At 39.2% G+C, this 22,890-nt stretch overlaps 1 protein-coding gene and 1 long non-coding RNA gene across 6 annotated transcripts; one reads left to right on the forward strand and one right to left on the reverse strand.

Moving 5' to 3' along the window:
- Positions 1-2,539: 2,539 nt before the first annotated feature.
- On the reverse strand, positions 2,540-7,806 carry LOC102117458 (uncharacterized). The gene is made up of 2 exons (XR_010579271.2): positions 7,406-7,806; positions 2,540-2,766 (listed from the first exon to the last, which is right to left on the reverse strand). It is a non-coding gene; the product is annotated as an uncharacterized lncRNA (long non-coding RNA).
- OLR1 (oxidized low density lipoprotein receptor 1) lies at positions 6,127-20,218 on the forward strand. 5 transcript variants are annotated; one of them, XM_015430372.4, is made up of 6 exons: positions 6,127-6,257; positions 9,096-9,197; positions 11,292-11,537; positions 17,585-17,724; positions 17,995-18,163; positions 18,521-20,218. In XM_015430372.4, the coding sequence occupies exons 1-5, from the start codon at positions 6,182-6,184 to the stop codon at positions 18,151-18,153; spliced, it is 723 nt and encodes a 240-aa protein (XP_015285858.3). In that variant the 5' UTR covers positions 6,127-6,181; the 3' UTR covers positions 18,154-18,163; positions 18,521-20,218. The 5 variants fall into 5 exon arrangements, with proteins under 5 accessions (XP_015285858.3, XP_015285857.3, XP_065379767.1 ...); XM_015430371.3 differs by having other exon boundaries at positions 18,048-18,163; XM_074006240.1 differs by lacking the exon at positions 6,127-6,257 and adding an exon at positions 6,593-6,715 and having other exon boundaries at positions 18,048-18,163.
- The last annotated feature ends 2,672 nt before the right edge of the window (positions 20,219-22,890 follow it).

The following is a 22,890-nucleotide window of genomic DNA, read 5'->3' on the forward strand; positions in this document are numbered from 1 at the left end:
GTCATGGCAGGCACCTGTAATCCCAGCTACTTGGGAGGTTAAGGCAGGAGGTCGCTTGAACCCGGAAGGCAGAGGTTGCAGTGCATGGAGATCACACCACTATACTCCAGCCTGGGCGACAGAGCGAGAATCTGACTCAAAAAATCAAAATAATAAAAGTAACAAACGAATGCTGTATGAATGATTTATACTTAAGTAGGTGATCCTTTACTTAATACCAAATATTTAATAAAAATATTATTATTATTATTATTGGAGACAGAGTCTCTCTGTCGCCAAGCTGGAGTGCAGTGGTGTGATCTCGGCTCACTGCAACCTCTGCCTCCTGGGTTCAAGCAGTTCTCCTGCCTCAGCCTCCTGAGTAGCTGGGATTACAGACACCCACCACAACACCCAGCTAACTTTTCTATTTTTAATAGAGACAAAGTTTTACCATGTTGGCCAGGCTGGGATAAGAAAAGTAGATGTCAGTTTACAGTGATATATCTATCTCACTCTCATAAGAATTGAATAAAACCTCCTTTCAGGGCCTTTCTCGCTCAGTAAATCTAATTCTACTGAGTGATTGTGGAAGGGAGACTCTTGAGTGGGTGATCATACTCTAAGGGTCCTCACACACAGCTTGATGATGGGATATGAGAATGGAGGATATAACCTGTTTTTGTTGTCAGCTAAGGAAAACAAATAATGAGAGAATGGCCTGGTACAATCCTGGTGATTTAAAATCTGTCAGTTTCAAAACAAAATGAGCACTGACAGTCTTTTGTTTTTTACTTTTTTAAATTAGGCAACTGGGGTTAGGATGAAGAGTAGTTTCCAGATTTCAGTTGAAGACTTGGCAAAGGTGGACGGTATTTTATAGGACAAGGAGAGCGGAGCTTTAGGTGGCCTTCCACTAAATTGTTATGTGATTTCCCCAGTCCTTAGTGTTCCCATTCATACAACAGGAGCGGAATACCCACTTGACCTGCTTTAGATGTTATTTCCTAGAGCAAATGAAAATAAAAGACAGGAAAGCATTTTGAATAGGATGTTTCTATCATGAGTGCCATGTACATGGGGAACGTATCATGAACCTTTTCCTTCTCTTTTTCTTGGCAGAAAGACAGTAGAGCACCAAGGCCTAAAGCCTAGCCAGGATACCTGGGTTTAAATACTTGGTTTTGTCACTTAGGAGCTGTGTGATCTTGGAGCAGGTTATTAGATCTCTGTTGGTTCACTTTCATTTTATATAAAACGGGGATAATAACAGTAATATTTATTTGATAGGCTTATACAGATTAAATAAGTTAATGTGTGTAAAATTAATATAATAGTCCTAACTGATATTTTTTGTGTTCACTAAGATTATTTTGATTTTCACTGAATTTTACCAATGACCTTTACTTTCAAGATTCTGCATAATTACTGTCCTTTATGCTTCTCTTGTATATTTCTATACCATTCCCTCTCCAGACCACATTTTAGTTTCCTGAGATTCTAATTCTTGGGTATTTTTCCTTGCTAGCCTGGCCACTTCTTCTCCCAACCATGCCAGCCTTCACCTGCCTAAACAGGTTTCCTGGTTAACATGACTCCCTGCTCGTATTGCACTTTTCTAACACATGATTGCCATCATCTTTTTGCCCTCCAGCTTCCAAACAGGTTTGAACAAAATGGGTTCTGTTAATGACCTTGTGACTTTCCTTTCTTAGAATTATTATTACCGTTTTCTTTTTTTTTTTTTTTTCTCACCAGATTAGTCCCTGGAAAAACAAAAGTTTGTTTTTATTCTAATGAATGAGACTATGCCTTGGGGCAGCTTTAACTCTGAATCCGATCCCTAACCAAGCCTCCATATAGGGAATGATGAAAGAAGAAAGAGAATTCAGGCAACAAGACTGAACAAAGCACACATTGGACAGGTACAGAAGGGCAGGTAGCTGGGGTAGAGGGAAATGGTCTCATTACAATCCTATACGATCTTGTGCAGTTCCATTAAGCTTGTGAATCATTAGCTTATAACCAGGTAGTTAAGGACTTGGAGTGGAACCAGCAGACGGTGCATGTACATAGACTTTTACACCTATGCCTCAGGGAATAGTTATACAACTGGTGTAACAAGTGTAGCCAAAAAAATTGCTTACTCTGGTTCCGTTGATCATTCTCCTTTTGACTTTGCGTAAGTCAGGTGGCCAACTATGGATTTCTTTCCTCTCTGTGCCTCAATAAAATAGAGGCCAGGACTATTATTACTGTGAGGCATCAACCTCAAACTCTAAGTCAGTGGGCAGGGCCGCAGCCCTGACTTCAAAAATAAATAATACAGCAGAAGTTGTTTCATCTTTGCAACCCTTGGGAGACCCCTTGGGAAGTGTTTCCATCTAATGAGCCATGATCACAGCACAGGGACTGAGCGACAGCCTCAAAGGCACTGAAATCAGTAAAAAGATTAGAGTTAAAAAAGTTAAACAAGATGGAAGGATTCAGTTTATCGTAGAATGTTTTAGGTTTATATGCTGTGTAACACATCACCACAAATTATGTGAGCCGCAAGGTAAAACAACATACTTTTATTATTTCAAAGTATCTGTGCGTCAGAAGTGTGGGCACAACTTAGTTGGGTCCTCTGCTTGATGTCTCACAAGGCTGCAATCATGGTGGCTGCTGGGCTGTGCTCTCATCAGGCATTCCCAGGTGACCCTGGGAAGATTCACTTGTAAGCTCTCTCAGGGAGAATTTATTTCTCCATGGCTGCAGGATCCATTTAAGCTTGCTTTTAAAAATCTAGACAGAGACATAAAGATGGAAATAGGAGAGGGAGAGTGACTTTAGCATAATAGTCACTATACCTTACATAAGCTTATGTAGATGATCACACACATTCCCGCACTTCTGCTACACTCCAAGTCATAGGTCTCACTCACACTCAAGGCGAAGGATTACACAAGATCATGAACACCAGGAGGCAGGGATAATGAGAGCCCCCTAAAATTTTTCAAATCTGGCCGGGCGCGGTGGCTCAAGCCTGTAATCTCAGCACTTTGGAGGCCGAGGTGGGCGGATCACAAGGTCAGGAGATCGAGGCCATCCTGGCCAACACTGTGAAACCCTGTCTCTACTGAAAAATACAAAACAAAATTGGCCGGGCATGGTGGCGGGCGCCTGTAGTCCCAGCTACTCGGGAGGCTGAGGCAGGAGAATGGCGTGAATCCGGGAGGAGGAGCTTGCAGTGAGCCAAGATCGCGCCACTGCACTCCAGCCTGGGCGACAGAAGGAGACTCTGTCTCAAAAAAAAAAAAAAATTTCAAATCTGTCCAGTTATCTGCCACACAAGGACTGTAGAAACTATCCCACTGATCTTTAAAAAGAGGATAAACCCAAACATCCATCAATGGATAAATAAAATGTAGAATGTGGTTTATATATACAAAGGAATATTATACAGACTTAAAAATGAACAAAATTCTGGCACATGCTACCACATTGATAATTGAAGACACAGTGCTAAATAAAATAAGTTAGATACAGAAGGACAAATATTGTATGATTCCACCAGTAGGAGGTGCCTAAAATAAACCAATTTACAGAAACAAAAAAATGGAATGGTGGTTTCCAAGAAAGGAGAAAGGAATTGGGATTTGTATTAGGTCTGTGCAGAGAAAGAGGATCAATAGGATGTGTACATACGTAGAAATAGATTTATTATAAGGAATTGACTTTTATGATTATAGAGTCTGGTAAGTTAAAATCTGGAGTGTGGGCTGCCAGACTTGGCTGGCAAGTGAGAACTGGGAGAGTTGATGGCTTAGTACCAGTCCATAGACGGCTGGAGAATTCTTTCTTATTTGGGGGAAGGTTAGAAGTTATTTTGTCGTTTAGGCCTTCAACTTTTGGATGAGGCCCACCCACATTATGCAGTGAAATCTGCTTTCCTCTGCTGATTAATATGTTAACCTTATTTAAAAGCATCCTGTCTGGGAACCCCATGGCCCAGTCAAGAAGACACATAAGGGCAACATGGTGGCTCATGCTTGTAATCCCAGCACTTTGGGAGACTGAGGCGGGCGGATCACTTCAGGACAGGAGTTCAAGACCAGCCTGGCCAACATGTTGAAATACTATCTCTACTGAAAACACGAAACAATTAGCCGGGAGTGGTGGCGGATGCCTGTAATCCCAGCTACTCAGGAGGCTGAGGCAGGAGAATTGCTTGAACCCAGGAGGCGGAGGTTGCAGTGAGCCGAGATCACGCCTTTGCAATCCAGCCTGGGTAACAAGGGCGAAACTCCATCTCAAAAAGAAAAAAAGACACATAAAATTCAATTCACCGTCACAGGAGTTATTGCTTGTTGGGTACAGAGTTACAATTGGGGAAGATGGAAAGTTCTGGAGATGGATGGTGGTGATGGCTGCACAACAATGTAAATGTACTTAATGCCACTGAACAGTACACCTAAAAATGGTTAAAATGGTAAACACTTTATGTTCTATAATATTCATGGCATCCAAAATAACTGAGTCAGTAGAGAAATGATAATATGCCCTTTTCAGTGTGATATCGTTTCAGTGTTTTTTAATTCTTTTTTTTTTTAATGGAGTCTCGCTCTGTTGCCCAGGCTGGAGTACAGTGGCACAGTCTCAGCTCACTGCAACCTCCACCTCCCAAGTAGCTGGGATTACAGGCTTGCAACCAGGCCCAGCTAACTTTTGTATTTTTAGTGGTGACACGGTTTTACCATGTTGGCCAGGCTGGTCTCAAAATCCTGACCTCAAGTGATCCACCCTCCTCGGCCTCTTAAAGTGCTGGGATTACAGGCATGAGCCACTGTGCCTGGCCAACGTTTTCAATTTGTTCTCAAATACTCTGCACATAATAAAAGGAATACAGGAAACAGGGAGGAGGAGGGAAATGGAATCCTCATTAGGCTGTCAATATTGGTAATTTTTCCTAACAGTTTCTTATATGTTTTATTTATTTATTTTATTTCCATTCTTCCTTTGTCTATCCTTTTCTTTTCACTTTTTTTTTTTTTTCCTGGAGCAATTTAAAGTAAATGCTGGATATCATATCATTTTGCTTATAAATACTTCAGAAGACATCTCCAATAGATATATATCCGGTTAGGAGGTTGTCAAGGGAAAATAGATTAAGTATTCTATCAGTAAATACATACAGACATACTTACGGGTCTCTCATGTGAGAGTCTTTGTGACATAAGTCAATCACGGATTTTACTGAAATATATTATTTGATGGGTAATTCAACTGTGCTGACTATTAGTACTATACAAATAACTATTATCTATTGGGTTCTTATTATGCTCCAAGTACAAAGTTTGTCATTTTTACCCAGCTCGTCATTTGAATTCCTATAGCAATGTGACATTTTTCACAAATGTAGTGTGAAAAAGCTTATCATTCTTACCCAGCATGTCATTTGAATTCCTATAGCATCGTTATCAGGTAGACATTATCCCTAATTTCCAGACAAAGACATATATTCAAAGTATTAAGATTTTCCAGGACTGCAGACTAAAGGAAAGTACTGAAACTAGCTCTTTCTGGTTTCAAAGCGCTCTCTGCTGCTATGTTACACTGGCACTATATGAAATAGTAGCCCCAGATAAATTCTAAAATTACCCAGGACACCATTGCTGGAAATGGGAACCATATGTGATTCGCCCCAAAATTCTCAGATCTATCGCCAAATAAAACAGTGAAAATTAAAAGAGAATATATGTGATTTCTAAAAGACACCATATAGAAACAGTCTGCTAAGTGAAATTAGCAAACAAACATTGCAATCAAATATTTTGGCCCAAAATTCTAACACATTTTTCACAAATGTGGTGGGACTTACTCTCTTTGAATTTCAGTTTCTGTATCTGAAGAGTGGGTACAATATTTCTCCTCTAATGCTCATGAAAAATAGTTCTCCCTTTCATAAATTGCTTAGCGAAATATCCTGAAACACCTTCAGAATCGCCACTTTCTCCACCTGCAATACACATAACTCAAGAATTTGCGTCAGCGAACTTCCCAATATGAAGCAAAGCCTCTCCTTCCTCCTACCAATGATTGAGTCATTCTTCTATTAGATAACAGTAGCTATTTAAATACTTCAGCAGAAGCTCACATATTTTTAGTTTGTTGAAGTTCGTGACTGCTTCACTCTCTCATTCTTAGCTTGAATTTGGAAATGACTTTTGATGACCTAAAGATCCAGACTGTGAAGGACCAGCCTGATGAGAAGTCAAATGGAAAAAAAGCTAAAGGTACTAGGGATGGGAAAATGTGTACAGGGAAAGAATCCCAGTGTTAGCCCCAAAATGTAAATTCACCGAAATATGGGATTAGAAAGCTAAACACCCAAGTATGGGAAAAGAGAATTAATATCATTTACTTAAAAGAGAAACAAGAAGGCTGTAATGATGATGATGATGACAACTTATTTATAACAATTTATACTGAGTATTTACTACAGGTTGTTCTATATGCTATTCACTTTAAGTGTATTATTTCTCGGAATCTTCACAACATTTTGAGATTGTCACTATTACTATCTCCCTTTTACAGAGCGCTAACTGGGCATCAGGAGGACTGACAACATGAGTTTTATGGAGCTAATAAGTGGTAGAGCTAGGACTGTACCACAAACTCCCATTTATCCAGAAGTCAATACATCGGAGGGCTCGGGAACCAAATTTATCTGGTGTATATAATGATAATTTCTGTAAGTGTCCTTCAGGCACTACAAAAACCTGAAGTACCTCAGGAATTATGCAGGCAAAGTAAATGATATTCAGTGTAGTTTAGCATTAAGTTACATTTTGGTGTGTACTACTGCTTTGAAAAACTATAAGTTCTGTTTGACACATACAGTAAATTAAATTGCATAGGTATAAATTAATTCATAATCCCAGTTCCACAGACAATCTGGGTAAATTGCCTTTTATTCTATATCCATTCTGAGGGAAATGAACAGAATATAAGGAGAGAAAGACAGAAACGTATTGTCAGAAATTTGAATAAAGAAATTCCAAATTATATTTCCAAAAACAAAACAGAAATTTCTCTCAATAGAGAACATAAGTGTGAGCATGGAGTGATTTAACATTTGAGCTAACGAACTAAATTGCTATAAAAATAGTTCTGGCATTTATAGGTAAAACCAGAAGTGAACAATAGTCATTTGTTTCTTTACTCACTCATTATTTGTGTAGTAAATATCGAGGGCCTGAATTTACAATAATCATGAGAATGATTCTTCTTTCAGAATCTTGGTTAGATCAGGTACCTTCTTCAAATAATCGGATTGGTTTCTGATTAGAAAATCACTAGTAGGGGCAGCAGTTGGATTAATGATCTCTGCCTACCAAGGACACAGGGCAAAAGGGAATCTATAGAAAAAGGGAACACGTACCTTCCTTCACAGGGTCCTGTGATTTTCTTTTTCCTCTAAAAATTCAGTTTTTCATTATTTAAGAGTGATGAGGCCAGGCACAGTGGCTCACGCCTATAATCCCAACACTTTGGGAGGCTGAGGTGGCCGGTCATGAAGTCAGGAGTTCGAGACCAGCATGGTGAAACCTCGTCTCTACTAAAAATACAAAAATTAACCTGGCGTGGTGGTGCACAACTGCAATCCCAGCTACTCAGGAGGCTGAAGCAGGAGAATCGCTTGAACCCGGGAGGCGGAGGTTGCAGTGAGCCGAGATCATGCCATGGCACTCCAGCCTGGGCAACACAGCAGGGCTCCACCCGCCCCCCCAAAAAAAGAAAGTGATAAAAGTATCTGATGCCCTACAGTGTGGAATGAACAGTGACCAGAGAGTTGAAAGACTGGTTGAAAGATTTACATAGAGGTATTTGCCCCTGAGGCTAGAACTAGGCAATTATTTGCAAAAGACACAGACAAGCTACAGCTTCTCTGCTAGCTTGCCACACACACTCTAGAAGCCAATAAGTATTGAATCAGAGGATGAACCATATTTATCCCTGTCAAGTTTCTATCTTCTTTTTATCATTTGTGGAGTTTAACACAGTACCTTTGACATATGAGAACTTTGAATATGTCTGACTACTGCTTGACTTGGATCATTATACATTCACACTGGAAATTATATTATTATAATATTTCAAGTCACATAGCTACTGACAATTAGACTAAAGACTTATTTTTGGGTTTTAGCATTTGTGTTCTTAAGCAAGTCAATAAACCTTTCAGTCTCCTTATTTGCATACAGAGGATAACGATATAAGTACCTTATTTGTTTATCTCACAAGGTGAGGAAACCAAATACATTGTATGGGATGTGTTCCTACAAAACCAGTAATATCTGTGTTGTTTTTTTTTTTTAGTGGTGGAACACATAATTGGATATTCATACACCTGTGAGCTATGTGATATGTTTTTTTCAAAATGGTGAATATTTCTCTTGTAAAATCAAGTCTACACTTGGTGTGAGTGTAGGATATGCTGTTAATATAAGCTAAATTAATATCAAGGTTTCATCCCTACTTTTCTTTGATTAATAACCCCAGTTCCAAGTTGTAATTTTGCTGGACTCATAATTAAATAGCATAAAATTATTCATAAAGTTATTTGAGGTAATCTCAGTTGATTAACTGAAGAAAGCTTGTTTGCTTTATGTCTGACATTTGTTTATGTTACTTACAAAACACACTGTGTGTGTGTGTGCGCACATGTGTACACGTCAGGCTCTCTGCACTGTGGATGAAGTTGATTCAGCCAAGCTGGACTGTGAGTTTCTTGAGGTGTAATTGTGGGGAAAGTAGATAAAGTATAAGCTTTAGAATCATATATTTAGATTCAAATATCTAGTATTGAATCCTGGCTCTGAATTTATTGGCTGTGTGACCATGGATAAATCACTTAAATTCCTTAACTCTCCCTATTTTCCATTCCTAAATGTGTATGATGAATTATTTGCAGAGCCATTTGGAGGACTAGTGGTATGGAATGCAAACTATTTATGTCTATTTACTAAAACATAAACAGTAAATCACCAAGTACAGACAGGTTCCAGAGAATGGTTCACTTACTTGTTCCCTCTTTTTTGTCTTTCTGATTCTATCCTCTGTCACTCTAGGCCTTCAGTTTCTTTATTCTCCATGGTGGTGCCTGGTTGCTGTGACTCTGGCAGTCCTCTGCCTGGGATTAGTAGTGACCATTATGGTGCTGGGCATGCAACGTAAGTGCTAAAATATGGAACTGATGTTTATTGGGGTCGGGGTGTTGGAAATGAGGTTAATAAATATGGTTTATAAGTTCCTTTCATAACAACTACAAACAGCCTTGATATAGATTCATTTTAGGCAAAATGTTTTTAGAGTGACCATGAAAATAAATGGGTATATTGTTCACCTTCAAATGGATAGAGCCATGAAATAAAAATTACAACTGGCAGGCATTTTTTTGTTTGTTTGTTTTGTTTTGTTTTGTTTTCATAACTTCATGGAAAGGCCAGGTACAATGGCTCACGGCTGTAATCCCAGCACTTTGGGAGGCCAAGATGGGTAGATCACCAGAGGTCAGGAGTTCAAGACCAGCCTGGCCAACATGGCAAAACCCCATCTCTACTAAAAATACAAAAATTAGCTGGGTGTGGTGGCACATGCCTGTAATCCCAGCTACTTAGGAGGCTGAAGCAGGAGAATCGCTTGAACTGGGGAGGTGGAAATTGCAGTGAGCTGAGATCACACCATTGTACTCCAGCCTGGGCAACAGAGCGAGACTCCATTTCAAAACAAACAAACAAACAAACAACAGCAAAAAAACAACCTCATGGATAGAGCCTATTTAAATTCTAGAATGATGGATAAGATAATAACTTAAAGTTACTAATCTCCGAGATCATCTGAGAGGCCCAAAAGTAAAATAAATTTTATTTAGCTTGCGGAGTTTTGATAGAGATAATTAAATACCATTTTAATGTTAAGAACCAGAAACACAATCTTAATAAATAAAACATTTAAAATAAAAAATGTTTCACATTTATAATAAGAGCATTTAGAAAAGAGAAGATATTGAGGAAAAAAAAGAAGTGAAAAGAAGGTCCGGAGTGGCCAAGAAGGAAAGAAAATGGTGCCCAACATTCACCTGACCTGCCTGTGAATTTAGGTTGTAGATCTGAGTTGTTTAGGCTACCCAGGATCCAGGTTATTATGGCCATTGAAGTGCTATTTGCTTCTTAACTGCTGTTCAAGTTCACAAACTATTTTATTTTAAATTTGTGAATACTTAGGTCCTTTCCTAGTGACTAGGAGAAGTGCCCTTGACTCAGTGGTGGTGGTCAGAAAAATCTTCTGAGCCTTTGATCACCTTATAACAGGATCAAAGCTGCCTTCAAACCAAGCGGTCTACTTTGTATTGCACCATCAAAATCCAGGAACTGAGACATTTGACCCTTAACATGTTATTGCCTGCTTGATTTCACAACCTTCACTTTATCTTCACCCTTCCTAAAATGTACTGTGGCCAAGGGGGAAAAAAAAGAAAAGAAAAAATGCTTTGGGGACTCTTGTGACACAGTGTGTGTGGCTGTCTCAAAAAAGGGGTGTATGTCACAGTTCTTAAAATTAGGAAGTCTGGAAGACTAGACAGAATGGGAGGAGATATAGCAGAGGAATTAAGACATAAATAGAGTAAATCACTAATGACAATTCCTACTAATAGTCGCTGAGTCTGGTGGGTGTCTATTTTAGGTTTTCCTTATTTCATTTATTCTAACGCTGTACTGGTTATCTTGTGATTGCTTTTAATTTGTAACTCAATAAAAAAAAATCTTGGGTTTTTTTTTTTTAAGACAGAGTCTCCCTCTGTCACCAGGGTGGAGTACAGCGGCACTGTGATTCCCCTGCCTCAGCCTCCTGAGTAGCTGGGACTACCGGCGCGTGCCACCACCCCCAGCTAATTTCTTTGGTATTTTTAGTAGAGATGGGGTTTTACCACGTTGGCCAGGATGGTCTCGATCTCTCGACCTCATGATCTGCCTGCCTTGACTTCCCTAAGTGCTGGGATTACAGACCTGAGCCACCGTGCCTCGCCAACATCTTGGTAATTTTTAAAAAAATTACAAGTGGTTGCAATGTTCCTGACATTAAACAAAATACTGCAGGAATATTCAAGAACCTCCCAATCTGTAATTTCTGAGTAAATTTGGGTCATTTTTCAGCAGCTTATTTATTGTCAAAATAGATTTAATTCTGTTTTGATTTCCTCAAAAAGTCCCTGGAGGGATTTTTATCTGGACTAGAACTAGAGTCTTAACGCAACTGTGATTCAGTGTCCCAGGTGTCTAACCTCCTAAAGCAACAGCAAACAAACCTAACTCACCAGAAAAATAAACTGGAGGGACAGATCTCAGCCCGGCAACAAGCAGAAGAAGCTTCACAGGAATCACAAAACGAACTCAAGGAAATGATAGAAACCCTTGCTTGGAAGCTGAATGAGAAATCCAAAGAGCAAATGGAACTTCACCACCAGAATCTGAATCTCCAAGAAACACTGAAGAGAGTAGCAAATTGTTCAGGTATTGGGAGAAGAGTGGGTGAGGAGACATAGTGGAAGCTTTCTGTCCAATCGTAACTATTTTTTGGAAACAATTCTGGGCTCAAAATTGGTCTATTGTTATGCGTATCATTATTCATTCGTAATGTTCTATATAAGAAGTTCTCAATTTCTTTTTCTTTTTCTTTTTTCTTTCTTTCTTTTTCTTTTAGATGGAGTTTTGCTCTTTTGGCCAGGCTGGAGTGCAATGGTGCAATCTCTGCTCACTGCAACCTCCACCCCCTGGGTTCAAGCGATTCTCCTGCCTCAGCCTCCCAAGAGTTGGGACTACAGGGGCCCGCTACCACGCCCAGCTAATTTTTGTATTTTTAGTAGAGACGGGGTTTCACCATGTTGGCTAGGCTGGTCTCGAACTCCCGACCTCAGGTGATTCACCCACCTCAGCCTCCCAAAATGCTAGGATTACAGGTATGAGCCACTGCACTCGGTCAATTTTTGATTTTTTAAATTTTATTTTATTATTTTATTTTAAATGGGGTCTTGCTCTGTCATTCAGGCTGGAAAGCAGTGGTATGATCTCAGCTCACTGAAGCCTCTGTATCTTGGGTTCAAGCGATTCTCCTGCCTCAGCCTCCTGAAGTGCTGGGATTACAAACATGAACCACCACGCCCAACTAATTTTTGTACTTTTAGTAGAGACAGGGTTTTACCATATTGAACAGGCTGGTCTCTAACTCCTGGCCTCAAGTCATCCGCCTGCCTCAGCCTCCCAAAGTGCTGGGATTATGGGTGTGAGCCACTGTGTCTGGCAAGAAGTTCTAAATATTTTTATCATAACAACCCTATGCTCTGTGAAATCCTTGAGAAATCTGATTTAATTAAGCATAGCTTTTGGTGGATTTAAGTTTTCCTTCTTTATAAGAGCCTCTTCTTTTTAAAATTTTGGTTTTGAGATTTGTCTTTCTTTTTTATTTTTTTATTTTTTTATTTTTTGAGACAGGCTTGCTTCGTCACACCCAGGCTGGAATGCAGTGGTGTGATCTCAGCTCAATGCAACCTCCACCTCCCAGGTTCAAGCGATTCTCTTGCCTCAGCCTCCTGAGTAGCAGTTTTGAGATTTTTCTTTTTTTTTTTTCTTTTCTTTTTTTTTTTTTTTGAGACGGAGTCTCGCTCTGTCGCCCAGGCTGTAGTGCAGTGGCCGGATCTCAGCTCACTGCAAGCTCCACCTCCCGGGTTTACGCCATTCTCCTGCCTCAGCCTCCCGAGTAGCTGGGACTACAGGCGCCCGCCACCTCACCCGGCTATTTTTTGGTATTTTTTAGTAGAGACGGGGTTTCACCATGTTAGCCAGGATGGTCTCGATCTCCTGACCTTGCGATCCGCCTGTCTCGGCCTCCCAAAGTGCTGGGATTACAGGCTTGAGCCACCGTGCCCGGCCGAGATTTTTCTTGAAGAATTCTGCCACCCCGACCCCTTTCCATAGATCCTTATCTCTTTCCATTCCAATGCGTGTTAGTCATTGTGTTTCTTTTTCTTTGGGGTCTTTTTGTCCTTGTAACTGTCTACCCCAAACTCGACATTAGCTCATTCTATGGCATTATTTCTTAAAGTGTACTACATCAACTTATTTTATTTTATTTCAGTTTTTGAAGATGGAGTCTTGTTCTGTCGCCCAGGCTGGAGTGCAGTGGTCTGATCTCAGCTCACTGACACCTCTGCCTCCAGGGGTTCAAGCAATTCTCGTGTCTCAGACTCCTAAGCAGCTGGGATTACCGGCACCCATCACCATGCCTGGCCTTTTTTTTTCTCTTTTTTTAGAGGGAATCTCGCTCTGTCCCCCAGGCTGGAGGGCGGTGGCACAATCTCGGCTCACTGCAACCTCCACCTCCTGGGTTCAAGTGATTCTCCTGTCTCAGCTTCCCAAGTAGTTGGGATTACAGGCACCCGCAACCACCCTTGGCTGATTTTTGTACTTTTAGTACAGATGGTATTTCACCATGTTGGCCAGGCTGGTTTTGAACTCCTGACCTCAGGTGATCCGCCTGCCTCGGCCTCCCAAAGTGCTGGGATTACAGGTGTAAGCCACTGTGCCGGGCCCATCAATTTCAATAGAGCCAATGGAGGCAGACTGGCTTGCAAGCCTTACGCAGATACTTCAGATTAGACGAAAATCTGAGGAGTCCAAGCAGTCTATTTATATAAAAAAAAATGAGTTAATTTTAGTTGTCTAAAGGGACTCAGAATCCAGAGGCAGGCAGAAATAGTAGCATCTATAAGAAGACTATGATGTGAACTCTGATATTGTTACAGAAGCTACTGTGTTATTTGGTCTTTCTGCGCAGTATGTCATTAAACCAGACATATGGTTTTCATAGGGAGAGTGAAAAGGTGTGAGATAGAGTCATTCAGAGGTACTTTATTTCCTTGGAGGTGCATAAATTAGTACCCTGCTGTCAGGATTAGTAAACAACTTCCTCTAATAAACAGAGATCTCTCTAGCTTCTTGTTTGCACAATTTACTTCTTAATCTCAACCACATAATTTCTTTGAATAAAGAGTATATAATAACAGTTCACAGGTACCTAAGCTTTTCCTTGATAGGTGAAACATTGAGACCCGGATAAAGTGAAATGATAATAAAAAGTAATTTTGTGTAATGTTTTGCAGTTTATTAATCCCTTCACTATTTAGAGGTCATTTACGTTTTCAAAATTAACAGAAATTTTTAGACAAACTAATTTTTAGCAAGTGTCAAACATATTTAATCTCTTTAAAGTTGGAGCTTGCAAGGAAATGAATATTACCACCTTCAAGAAGGCTTAAAGGGAGAAGGTTTATCTATTAAGGATAGGAATGTTTATAAAAGTGGACATAACCACATACTAACCAATGATTTATATAACAGGCAAGGCCTAGGAGAATTTTGTCTTTATCAGTTGTATGAGATTAAACCTATAACAGGACCATCAGAACTATCTCCCAGAGATGCCCTGGATGAACAACTAATGAAAAACAATAAGTGATACGTCTGATGCTGGCAGATATAGCAAGTAACGTGTTCCATTCCTTGACAGTGTCAGATAAAGGCTAGTTAGTAGAGATACCAAATAAACTTCTGCCTTTCATCAAAAAGGCTTTTTTTTTTTTTTTAGATGGAGTCTCGCTCTTGTTGCCCAGGCTGGAGTGCAGTGGCGCGATCTCGGCTCACTGCAACCTCCGCCTCCTGGGTTCAAGCAATTCTCCTGCCTCAGCCTCCTGAGTAGCTGGGATTACAGGCGCCCGCCACCACGCCAAGCTAATTTTTGTATTTTTAGTAGAGATGGGGTTTCACCATGTTGGTCAGGCTGGTCTCGAACCCCTGACCTCGTGATCCACCCACCTCAGCCTCCCAAAGTGCTGGGATTACAGGTGTGAGCCACCGCGCCCGGCCCATCAAAGAGCTTTGAGAAGTCTTTAAAAAGTAATACTAAAATCCCACATTAAGAAAAAAAAAAGCCAGGTTTTTCCAGTTTGAGGCAAGTTTTATCTTTTTTACTAAAAAGTCTGTGGTCTTCAATGTATATATGAGGGAGGAGAGATACTGAGAGGTTATTACATGTTTGCTTTAGGCCAACAAGCTAGTGAGATGCAGGGCCTTTGCAGGAATAGACTACATTTAGCAATGGAATGTGTGGTGATTCTCAAACTTTACTGTATGTAAATAGATTGTTAAAAGTGGCAGATTACAGATTTACCTCAAGATTCTGTATCAGAATGTCTCAAGAATGTCACTGAGAAACATTTCCTCAAATGGTTTTAACTTAGAAGTTTGAAAGGTAGTATGTTAGAAGTGGTGAAACACCCAGACTCTAGCGTTACATTGTCTGGGTCCAGATTCTCCTCTGTGTGTCAAATGAAGAAAATGACTGGAACCTATCTCAAAGAGATACTATGAGGATTAAATGAATTAATATCTGTACAGTACTTCCAATAGTTTCTGGCACATATTGAGCGATATTTGTGCTTGTTAAATTATAGAACAAATACAAACATCACTTACTATGTTTATTTTTGTGCACACACACACATACACGCAGTTAGTTTAAATACTACATTTTGTGACGTGTCCTTCTTACTTTGTCATAACTTGGAAAACTTGCCCAGACTGGGTTTTTAGTCCACAAAAACTTATATATATATCTAAATATATTTTTTTGAGACAGTCTTGCTCTGTCACCCAGGTTAGAGTGCAGTGGCATGATCTCAGCTCGCTGCAACCTCTGCTTCCTAGGTTCAAGTGATCCTTCCACCTCAGTCTCCCGAGTAGCTGAGACGACAGGCGCACACCACCATGCCCGGTGAATTTTTGTGTTTTTTGTAGAAATGGGGTTTCACCATGTTGCACAGGCTAGTCTGGAACTCCTGGCCTCAAGCGATCCACCCATCTCAGCCTCCCAAAATGGTGGGATTATAGGCATGAGCCACCACCCCCAGCCAAAAATGTACATATTTTTATATTTACATAATATGATGGGATTAGGCAAACTAAGAAGTAAGAAGCTTGCATTGACTGCTTTCAACTTGGTCTCTTTTTCTTTTTATAAGCATCAGTTTGGTGAAAAACCAACTTAGTGTTTTGTATGCTCTTTCTCATTCACTTTTTTCTTTGGTTTTTCAGTTCCTCCTACTTCCTCCTCTCTGATAAAGCCTACTCTTATTTAGTGGTTTTATGCCACAGTGAGAATGAAATTAAAATGCTGCCTTTCTCAAAGATTTTAATTTTTCACCTTTTGGTTGTAGTGTAGACCAGAGTACTTTGTTTCCCCTTGAGGAGATGGAAGAGATGATGATGATGATGATGGTGATGATAGTGATGATTTGGGGGTTCCTGAAAGCATCCATAAACATGTAGACATTGGTATATTTTACCTATTGTCTAAGTTCTGTTTTTGGTTTGGTGGACTCCCTGTGAATTTTGCTACTGAAAATCTCCTTATTTTCTAAAATCTTATTTAAATTGATTAAATTTAAATCACTTTTATATTAATATACTATGCAACAACTCTGTACAAAAGAAATATAGTATGTGCTACATATCTATCATTACAATTTCTAGTAGCCACATAAAAATGAAAAAGAAGCAGATAAAATTAATTTTAGAAACACATTTTGTTTAACCCAAGATATTTGAAATATTATTTCAATACTAATCAGTATAAAAATTTTAATGGGCTATTTTACATTCTTTTTTTTTTTCCAAACTAAGTTTTCAAAATCATTTGTGTGTTTTACACTTATAGTACATCTTAATGCAAACTAGCCGGGTGTGGTGGGTCATGCCTGTAATTGCAGATTTTGGGAAACTGAGGCAGGAGGATTGCTTGAGGCCAGGAGTTCAAGACCAGCCTGGGCAACATAGCAAGACCCTGTTTCAATTAAAATATATATTTTTTTAAGAAATGCAAACTAGCTATATTTCTAGTACTCAAAAATCACATATGGCTACTGTATTAGAGCACACATGCCTAAAAGCAAGGCACATAGTATTTAAGCCTAAATTCATTATTCAAAGATATGAAGTTTTAAAATCCATAGCATTACTTTTTAAAAACAGCAGAATGGCTATTAAATATCTATTTCCCCAACCCTCACTTGCTTTGTTTCAAACACAGTTTCTAAAATTATATGCTAGCCTAACTTGCTTTTCATCAGGGGAAGTGAAAATGCTAAATGGGAAGTACATTTAGGTTGCTAAAATCAGTACGCTTTCTTTCTTTCTTTTCTTTTTTTTTTTTTCAAAAAATGGAGAAATAAGGACTCTGGGGCTATTTAGGTATTTGAAGAACATGGGTAAAATTTTACTTAAGAAGTAGTGTGGACAGGGCGTGGTGTCTCACGACTGTAATTCCAGTACTTTGGGAGGCCTGGCCTACGTGGTGAAACCCCATCTCTACTAAATATACAAAACAAAAACAAAAACAAAAATAAATAGTATGCACCTGAGAGGACTAAGGGGATAATTGATTTAAGAACTGCAGAACTGCTTTTACACAAACATAACTGACTGAGTAGATATACTACTCTTCCCAGCTCCTTGTCCGCAAGACTGGATCTGGCATGAAGAAAACTGTTACCTATTTTCCACGGGCTCATTTAACTGGGAAAAGAGCCAAGAGAAGTGCTTGTCTTTGGATGCCAAGTTGCTGAAAATTAATAGTACAGCTGATCTGGTGAGTGTTTATGGATGTTTGTTGGGCTGAAGTATTGGTTGACAGGGAAATGAATCTGGTTTAGACTGTCACTGCAGGAATTCTTGTTTGAGAGCCAAAATGTCTGTTTTTTTAGCTTAATCTGATCACCAATTTTGTGCATGACCTTGGACTGACAGGCTCTGTAGTATCTCTAGGCTTCGGTAACTGTTTGCATAAAACAATCAAGGGGATGTCAGAAATCTCTTTTGGTTCTTTAGTTTTGTGGATCTAACACTAACTGACTTTCAGATTCTAAAACCACCACGTGGATTCCACAAACTCAGAACCATTACTCCCCACAGGACTTCATCCAGCAAGCAATTTCCTATTCCAGTTTCCCATTCTGGATGGGGCTGTCTCGGAGAAACCCCAGCTATCCATGGCTCTGGGAGGACGGTTCTCCTTTGATGCCCCACTTGTAAGTTTCCCATTCTTCTTGATGCCTCTCTTCTTGTCAGTTACCTATTCTTTGCTGAACCTGCTAGTGAAGTCACTGCCTGCATTCCACCAATGTTCTCTTGTTGCCAGAGAGAAGCTTGGGGGAAATTTCTCAAAGTCTCCTTCCTTACCTCTTTCCCAAAAAGATTTACTCATTAACCATTCAGACCTTTTCTTGAGTTTTCCTTCCCACGTTTATTACTGATTGGAGGCTTTAAGATAAAAAGTTTCAAAAGCTAAGTTTCTGAAACAAGGTGGCAGTAAACCTAAGTTTTTTGTTGTTGTTGTTCTTTTTTTTTTTTTTTTGTTTTGTTTTGTTTTGTTTTCCTGCCTGCAGATTTAGAATCCGAGGTGCTGTTTCCCAGACATACCCTTCAGGTACCTGTGCATACATACAGCGAGGAGCTGTTTATGCGGAAAACTGCATTTTAGCTGCCTTCAGTATATGTCAGAAGAAGGCAAACCTAAGAGCACAGTGAATTTGAAGGCTCTGGAAGAAAAGAAAAAAGACTTTGAGTTTTATCCTGGAATTTAAGCTATTCTTTGTCATTTGGGTGCAAAGCATGAGAGCCCAGAGAACTGTCATTTAGCTGGCTCCTTCGCAGAAAGTGGGGCTACAGGTGCCCGGCACCTTTATGTCAACATGTTTGATTCTAGCTATCTGTATTATTTGACCTAGCTTGTCCCAAGCTTCCCTGCCAGCCTGACGTCCATTTCCCCCTTTTTATCTTAAAATTTGACTCCTCTTGAAGCTTGAAAATCCTCTGCACTGAGTCTTTTTTACCTCATTATCACCTTCCCCTCACCCTCCTAAAATTGCATAAAAGACAGAACATGGAGAACTTACTCAAGCGCAGGCAGAGACCAAAAAGGGGAAACACATCTGGGAAAAAGTGCACATGAAGAAACAAAGAAGGACAGAAGCCATCCCGAAATGAAGAAACTCATGTTCCTAACTGTAAAAGATATCACTCCTTGGTTTTTAAACTGTGGTCCATCTCCAGACTCTTACCATTTACAGACAGACAGACAGACACACACACACACACACACATATTTTGGGACAAGTGGGGAGTCCAAGAAAGTACTTAGTAAATGAGTGGTGTTTTCTGTGAGCTAATCCACAACCTATTACCACTTCCTGAATCAGTTATTATTTCTTCCTCTTTTTTTCTACCAGAGAACAGACTAACAGCTTTAACCCTTCACAACAGTTCTTGTTAGAATCATAGGATGTGTGGCCCAGAGGTAAGAATAGAATTTCTTTCACTAAAGAACACACCTTTTGTAGATGACCTCTTCTCAACTCTGTTTTGCTATGCTGTAATTCCGAAGCATGTAAGACAAAAAAAATGAAGACACTCAATCTAGAACAAACTGAGCCAGGTATGCCAATATTGCTGAATAGAAACAGATAGAATTAGAAATAGATCTTCTATTTTTAGGCTTCTATTTCCTTTACACCCACTCTTCACAGCCTATTCTACTTTAAAGGAAACCTTTTTATTTTGGTGCACATAATCTAGCAGGAATCTTTTTTTTTTTTAAGAGCTGTATCAGCCTTACGAAGGTACGAGATGTTTGCTTTTGTCAAAAGCTTTATTCAGATATAATTAACGTAAAATAAACTGAACATATTTAAAGTGTACAATTTGATAAGTTTCACACCTTGTGGAGAACATGCATACCACAGTTAACATATCCGTCATCCCTCAAAGTGTCACAATGACCCTCCCACTGACTCCTCCCCAGAAAACCACCAATGGGCTTTCATTCTGCATTTTGTAGAGTTTTATGTGAATGGAATCATATAGTATGCTTTTTTTTGTCTGGCTTCTTTCACTTTGCATAATTATTTTGAGATTCATATGTCTCCATCTTGCTGCTCGTATGAATTCATTCTTTTAAATATTTGTTGAATATTCCCTTGTATGGATATACCACAATTCGTTTACCCATTTACTTGTTGAGGACATTTGGGTTGTTTTAGTTTTGGGATATTACAAATAAAGCTGCTGTGAACATTTGTGTACAAGTCTGTATGAACATAGGATTTCTTTTGCCTTGGGTAAATACTTAGGAGTATAATGTTTGGATCACACAGTAGGTGTATGATTAACTATTTAGGAAACTGCCAAACTGTTTTCCAAAGTTGTACCATTTTACATTCCTACCAGCAGTGTATGAGTGCTCCAGTTCCACTTCATCCATGCTAGAATTTGATATGGTTCGTCTTATAGTTTTAATGATTCCAACAGATATTTAATGGTATATCCGCATAGTTTTAATTTGTATATCCTACAAATTTCTGTTTGTTTGTTTGTTTTTGAGACAGAGTTTCGATCTTGTTGCCCAGGCTGGAGTTGGCAGTGGCGCAATCTCAGCTCATTGCAACCTCCGCCTCCTGGGTTCAAGCAGTTCTCCTGCCTCAGCCTCCCAAGTAGCTGGGATTACAGGTGCCCACTATCACTCCCAGCTAATTTTTGTATTTTTAGCAGAGACGGAGTTTCACCATGTTGGCCATGCTGGTTTCAAACTCCTGACCTCAAGTGATCTGCCTACCTCAGCCTCTCAAAGTGCTGGGATTACAGGTGTGAGCCACCGCCCCAGGCAAATTTTTATATATTTATTTACCATCTGTATTAGGTAACTTCGGTAAAGTAATTCTACAAATCTTTTGAGAATTTTTACTTAGTTCATTTTTCTTACTGTTGAGTTTGAGAACTCTATATATTCGGGATAAAAACCTTTTTATCAGACATGCATCTTGAAATGTTTTTCCTGTCTTTTCTTTTCTTTTTTTTTTTTTTTGAGATGGAGTCTCACTGTTGCTCAGGCTGGAGTGGCACGATCCCAGCTCACTGCATCCTCAGCCTCCCAGGTTCAAGTGAGTCTCCTGCCTCAGCCTCCCAAATAGCTGGGATTACAGGTGCCCGCCACCATGCCTGGCTAATTTTTTTGTATTTTTAGTAGAGATGGGGTTTCACCATGTTGGCCAGGCTGGTTTTGAACTCCTGACCTCAAGTGATTTGCCCGCCTTGGCCTCCCAAAGTGCTAGGATTACAGGCGTGAGCCACTGCCCAACCTGTCTTTTCATTCTTTGAACCATATACTCATAAAACAGAAGTTTTTTTTTATTTTAATGAAGTCCATTTTTATATTTCTGCTGCCATTTGTAAGAACTCATTGCCCAACTCAAGGTCACAAAAATTTTCTCCTGTGTTTTTTTTTCTAGACATTTTATAGTTTCAGGTTTTACACTGAGGTCTATGATTTCTTTGGGGTTAATTGTGAGTTACGTTTGTTGAAAAGACTATTTTTCTTTACTGAATTGCTTTTGCACTTTCTCACCAATCAGTTGTCTGTATATGCGTGGGATTATTTCTAAACTCTCTATTTAAGTCCATTGATTGTTGTATTTTTATATTTGTGTATTTTTACACCACCACCACATTATTTTGAACACTGTAGTTTTATAATAAATCTTTTTTTTTTTTTTTTTTTGAGACTGAGTCTCGCTCTGTCACCCAGGCTGGAGTGCAGTGGTGTGATCTCGGCTCACTGCAAGCTCCGCCTCCCGGGTTCACGCCATTCTCCTGCCTCAGCCTCACAAGTAGCTGGGACTACAGGCGCCCACCACCACGCCCGGCTAATTTTTCGTATTTTTTAGTAGAGACAGGGTTTCACCGTGTTAGTCAGGATGGTGTCGATCTCCTGATCTCGTGTTCCGCCTGTCTTGGCCTCCCAAAGTGCTGGGATTACAGGCTTGAGCCACCGCGCCCGGCCTATAATAAATCTTAAAATCATGCAGTGACAGTTCTTCAAATTTAATTTTCTTTTTCAAAGTTACTTTGGCTGAACTATGTCACTATCTTTTCTGTATTGATTTTTGAATTGGCTCATTAATTTCTACAAAAACTCTTTTGGAATTCTGATTGTGATTACATTGAATCTACAAGTCAATTTGGGCTGAATTGAAACCTTAAAAATACTGATTTTTCTGACTCTTGAATAAAGTATGTCCCTCCATTTATTTAGGTATTTTAAAATTTCTCCGAGCAATGTTTTGCAGTTTTCTCATACAGATATTTTTACATATTTTATTAGTTTACCATATATATTTCATAGTTTCAATGCTACTGTACATGGAAATTATCATTGGTAATTTTAATTTCCAAATGTTTATTGCTAGTATGGAGAAATATAATAGACTTTTATATATTAACCTTATATTCCGAAACCTTGATAAACTTATTTCTTTCTTCTGGTAACTTTTTTTGTAGACTTCATCAGATTTTCTATGTAAATAGTCATGCTGTGTGCCAGCCGAAGCACTTTTATTTTTCCCTTCCAATGCTTTTATTTCTTTTCCTTGCTTGAACCTCCCGTTCAATGCGAAATAAAAGTAGTGAGAACCATATCCTTATTTGGAACTTGATCCTGAGAAGAGATCATTCAGTATTACACCACTAAGTATGGTGTAAACTGTATGTTTCATAGACGTCCTTAATCAGTTTTAGGAAGTTCCCTTTTATTCCTCGCATTCTTAGAGGATTGATCAGGAATAGGTGTTAATTTTATCTAATATTTTTCTACATCTATTGAGAGGATTATATATACATTTTTATTAAAAACATTTCTAGTCTTTTGTTTTTTTTGTTAAAAATTTCTAGTCTTTTAATGTGAATTACACTCATTCATTATATA

The sequence above is a fragment of the Macaca fascicularis genome, chromosome 11 (assembly GCF_037993035.2).
Source record: "Macaca fascicularis isolate 582-1 chromosome 11, T2T-MFA8v1.1".
Classification (NCBI taxonomy): domain Eukaryota; kingdom Metazoa; phylum Chordata; class Mammalia; order Primates; family Cercopithecidae; genus Macaca; species Macaca fascicularis.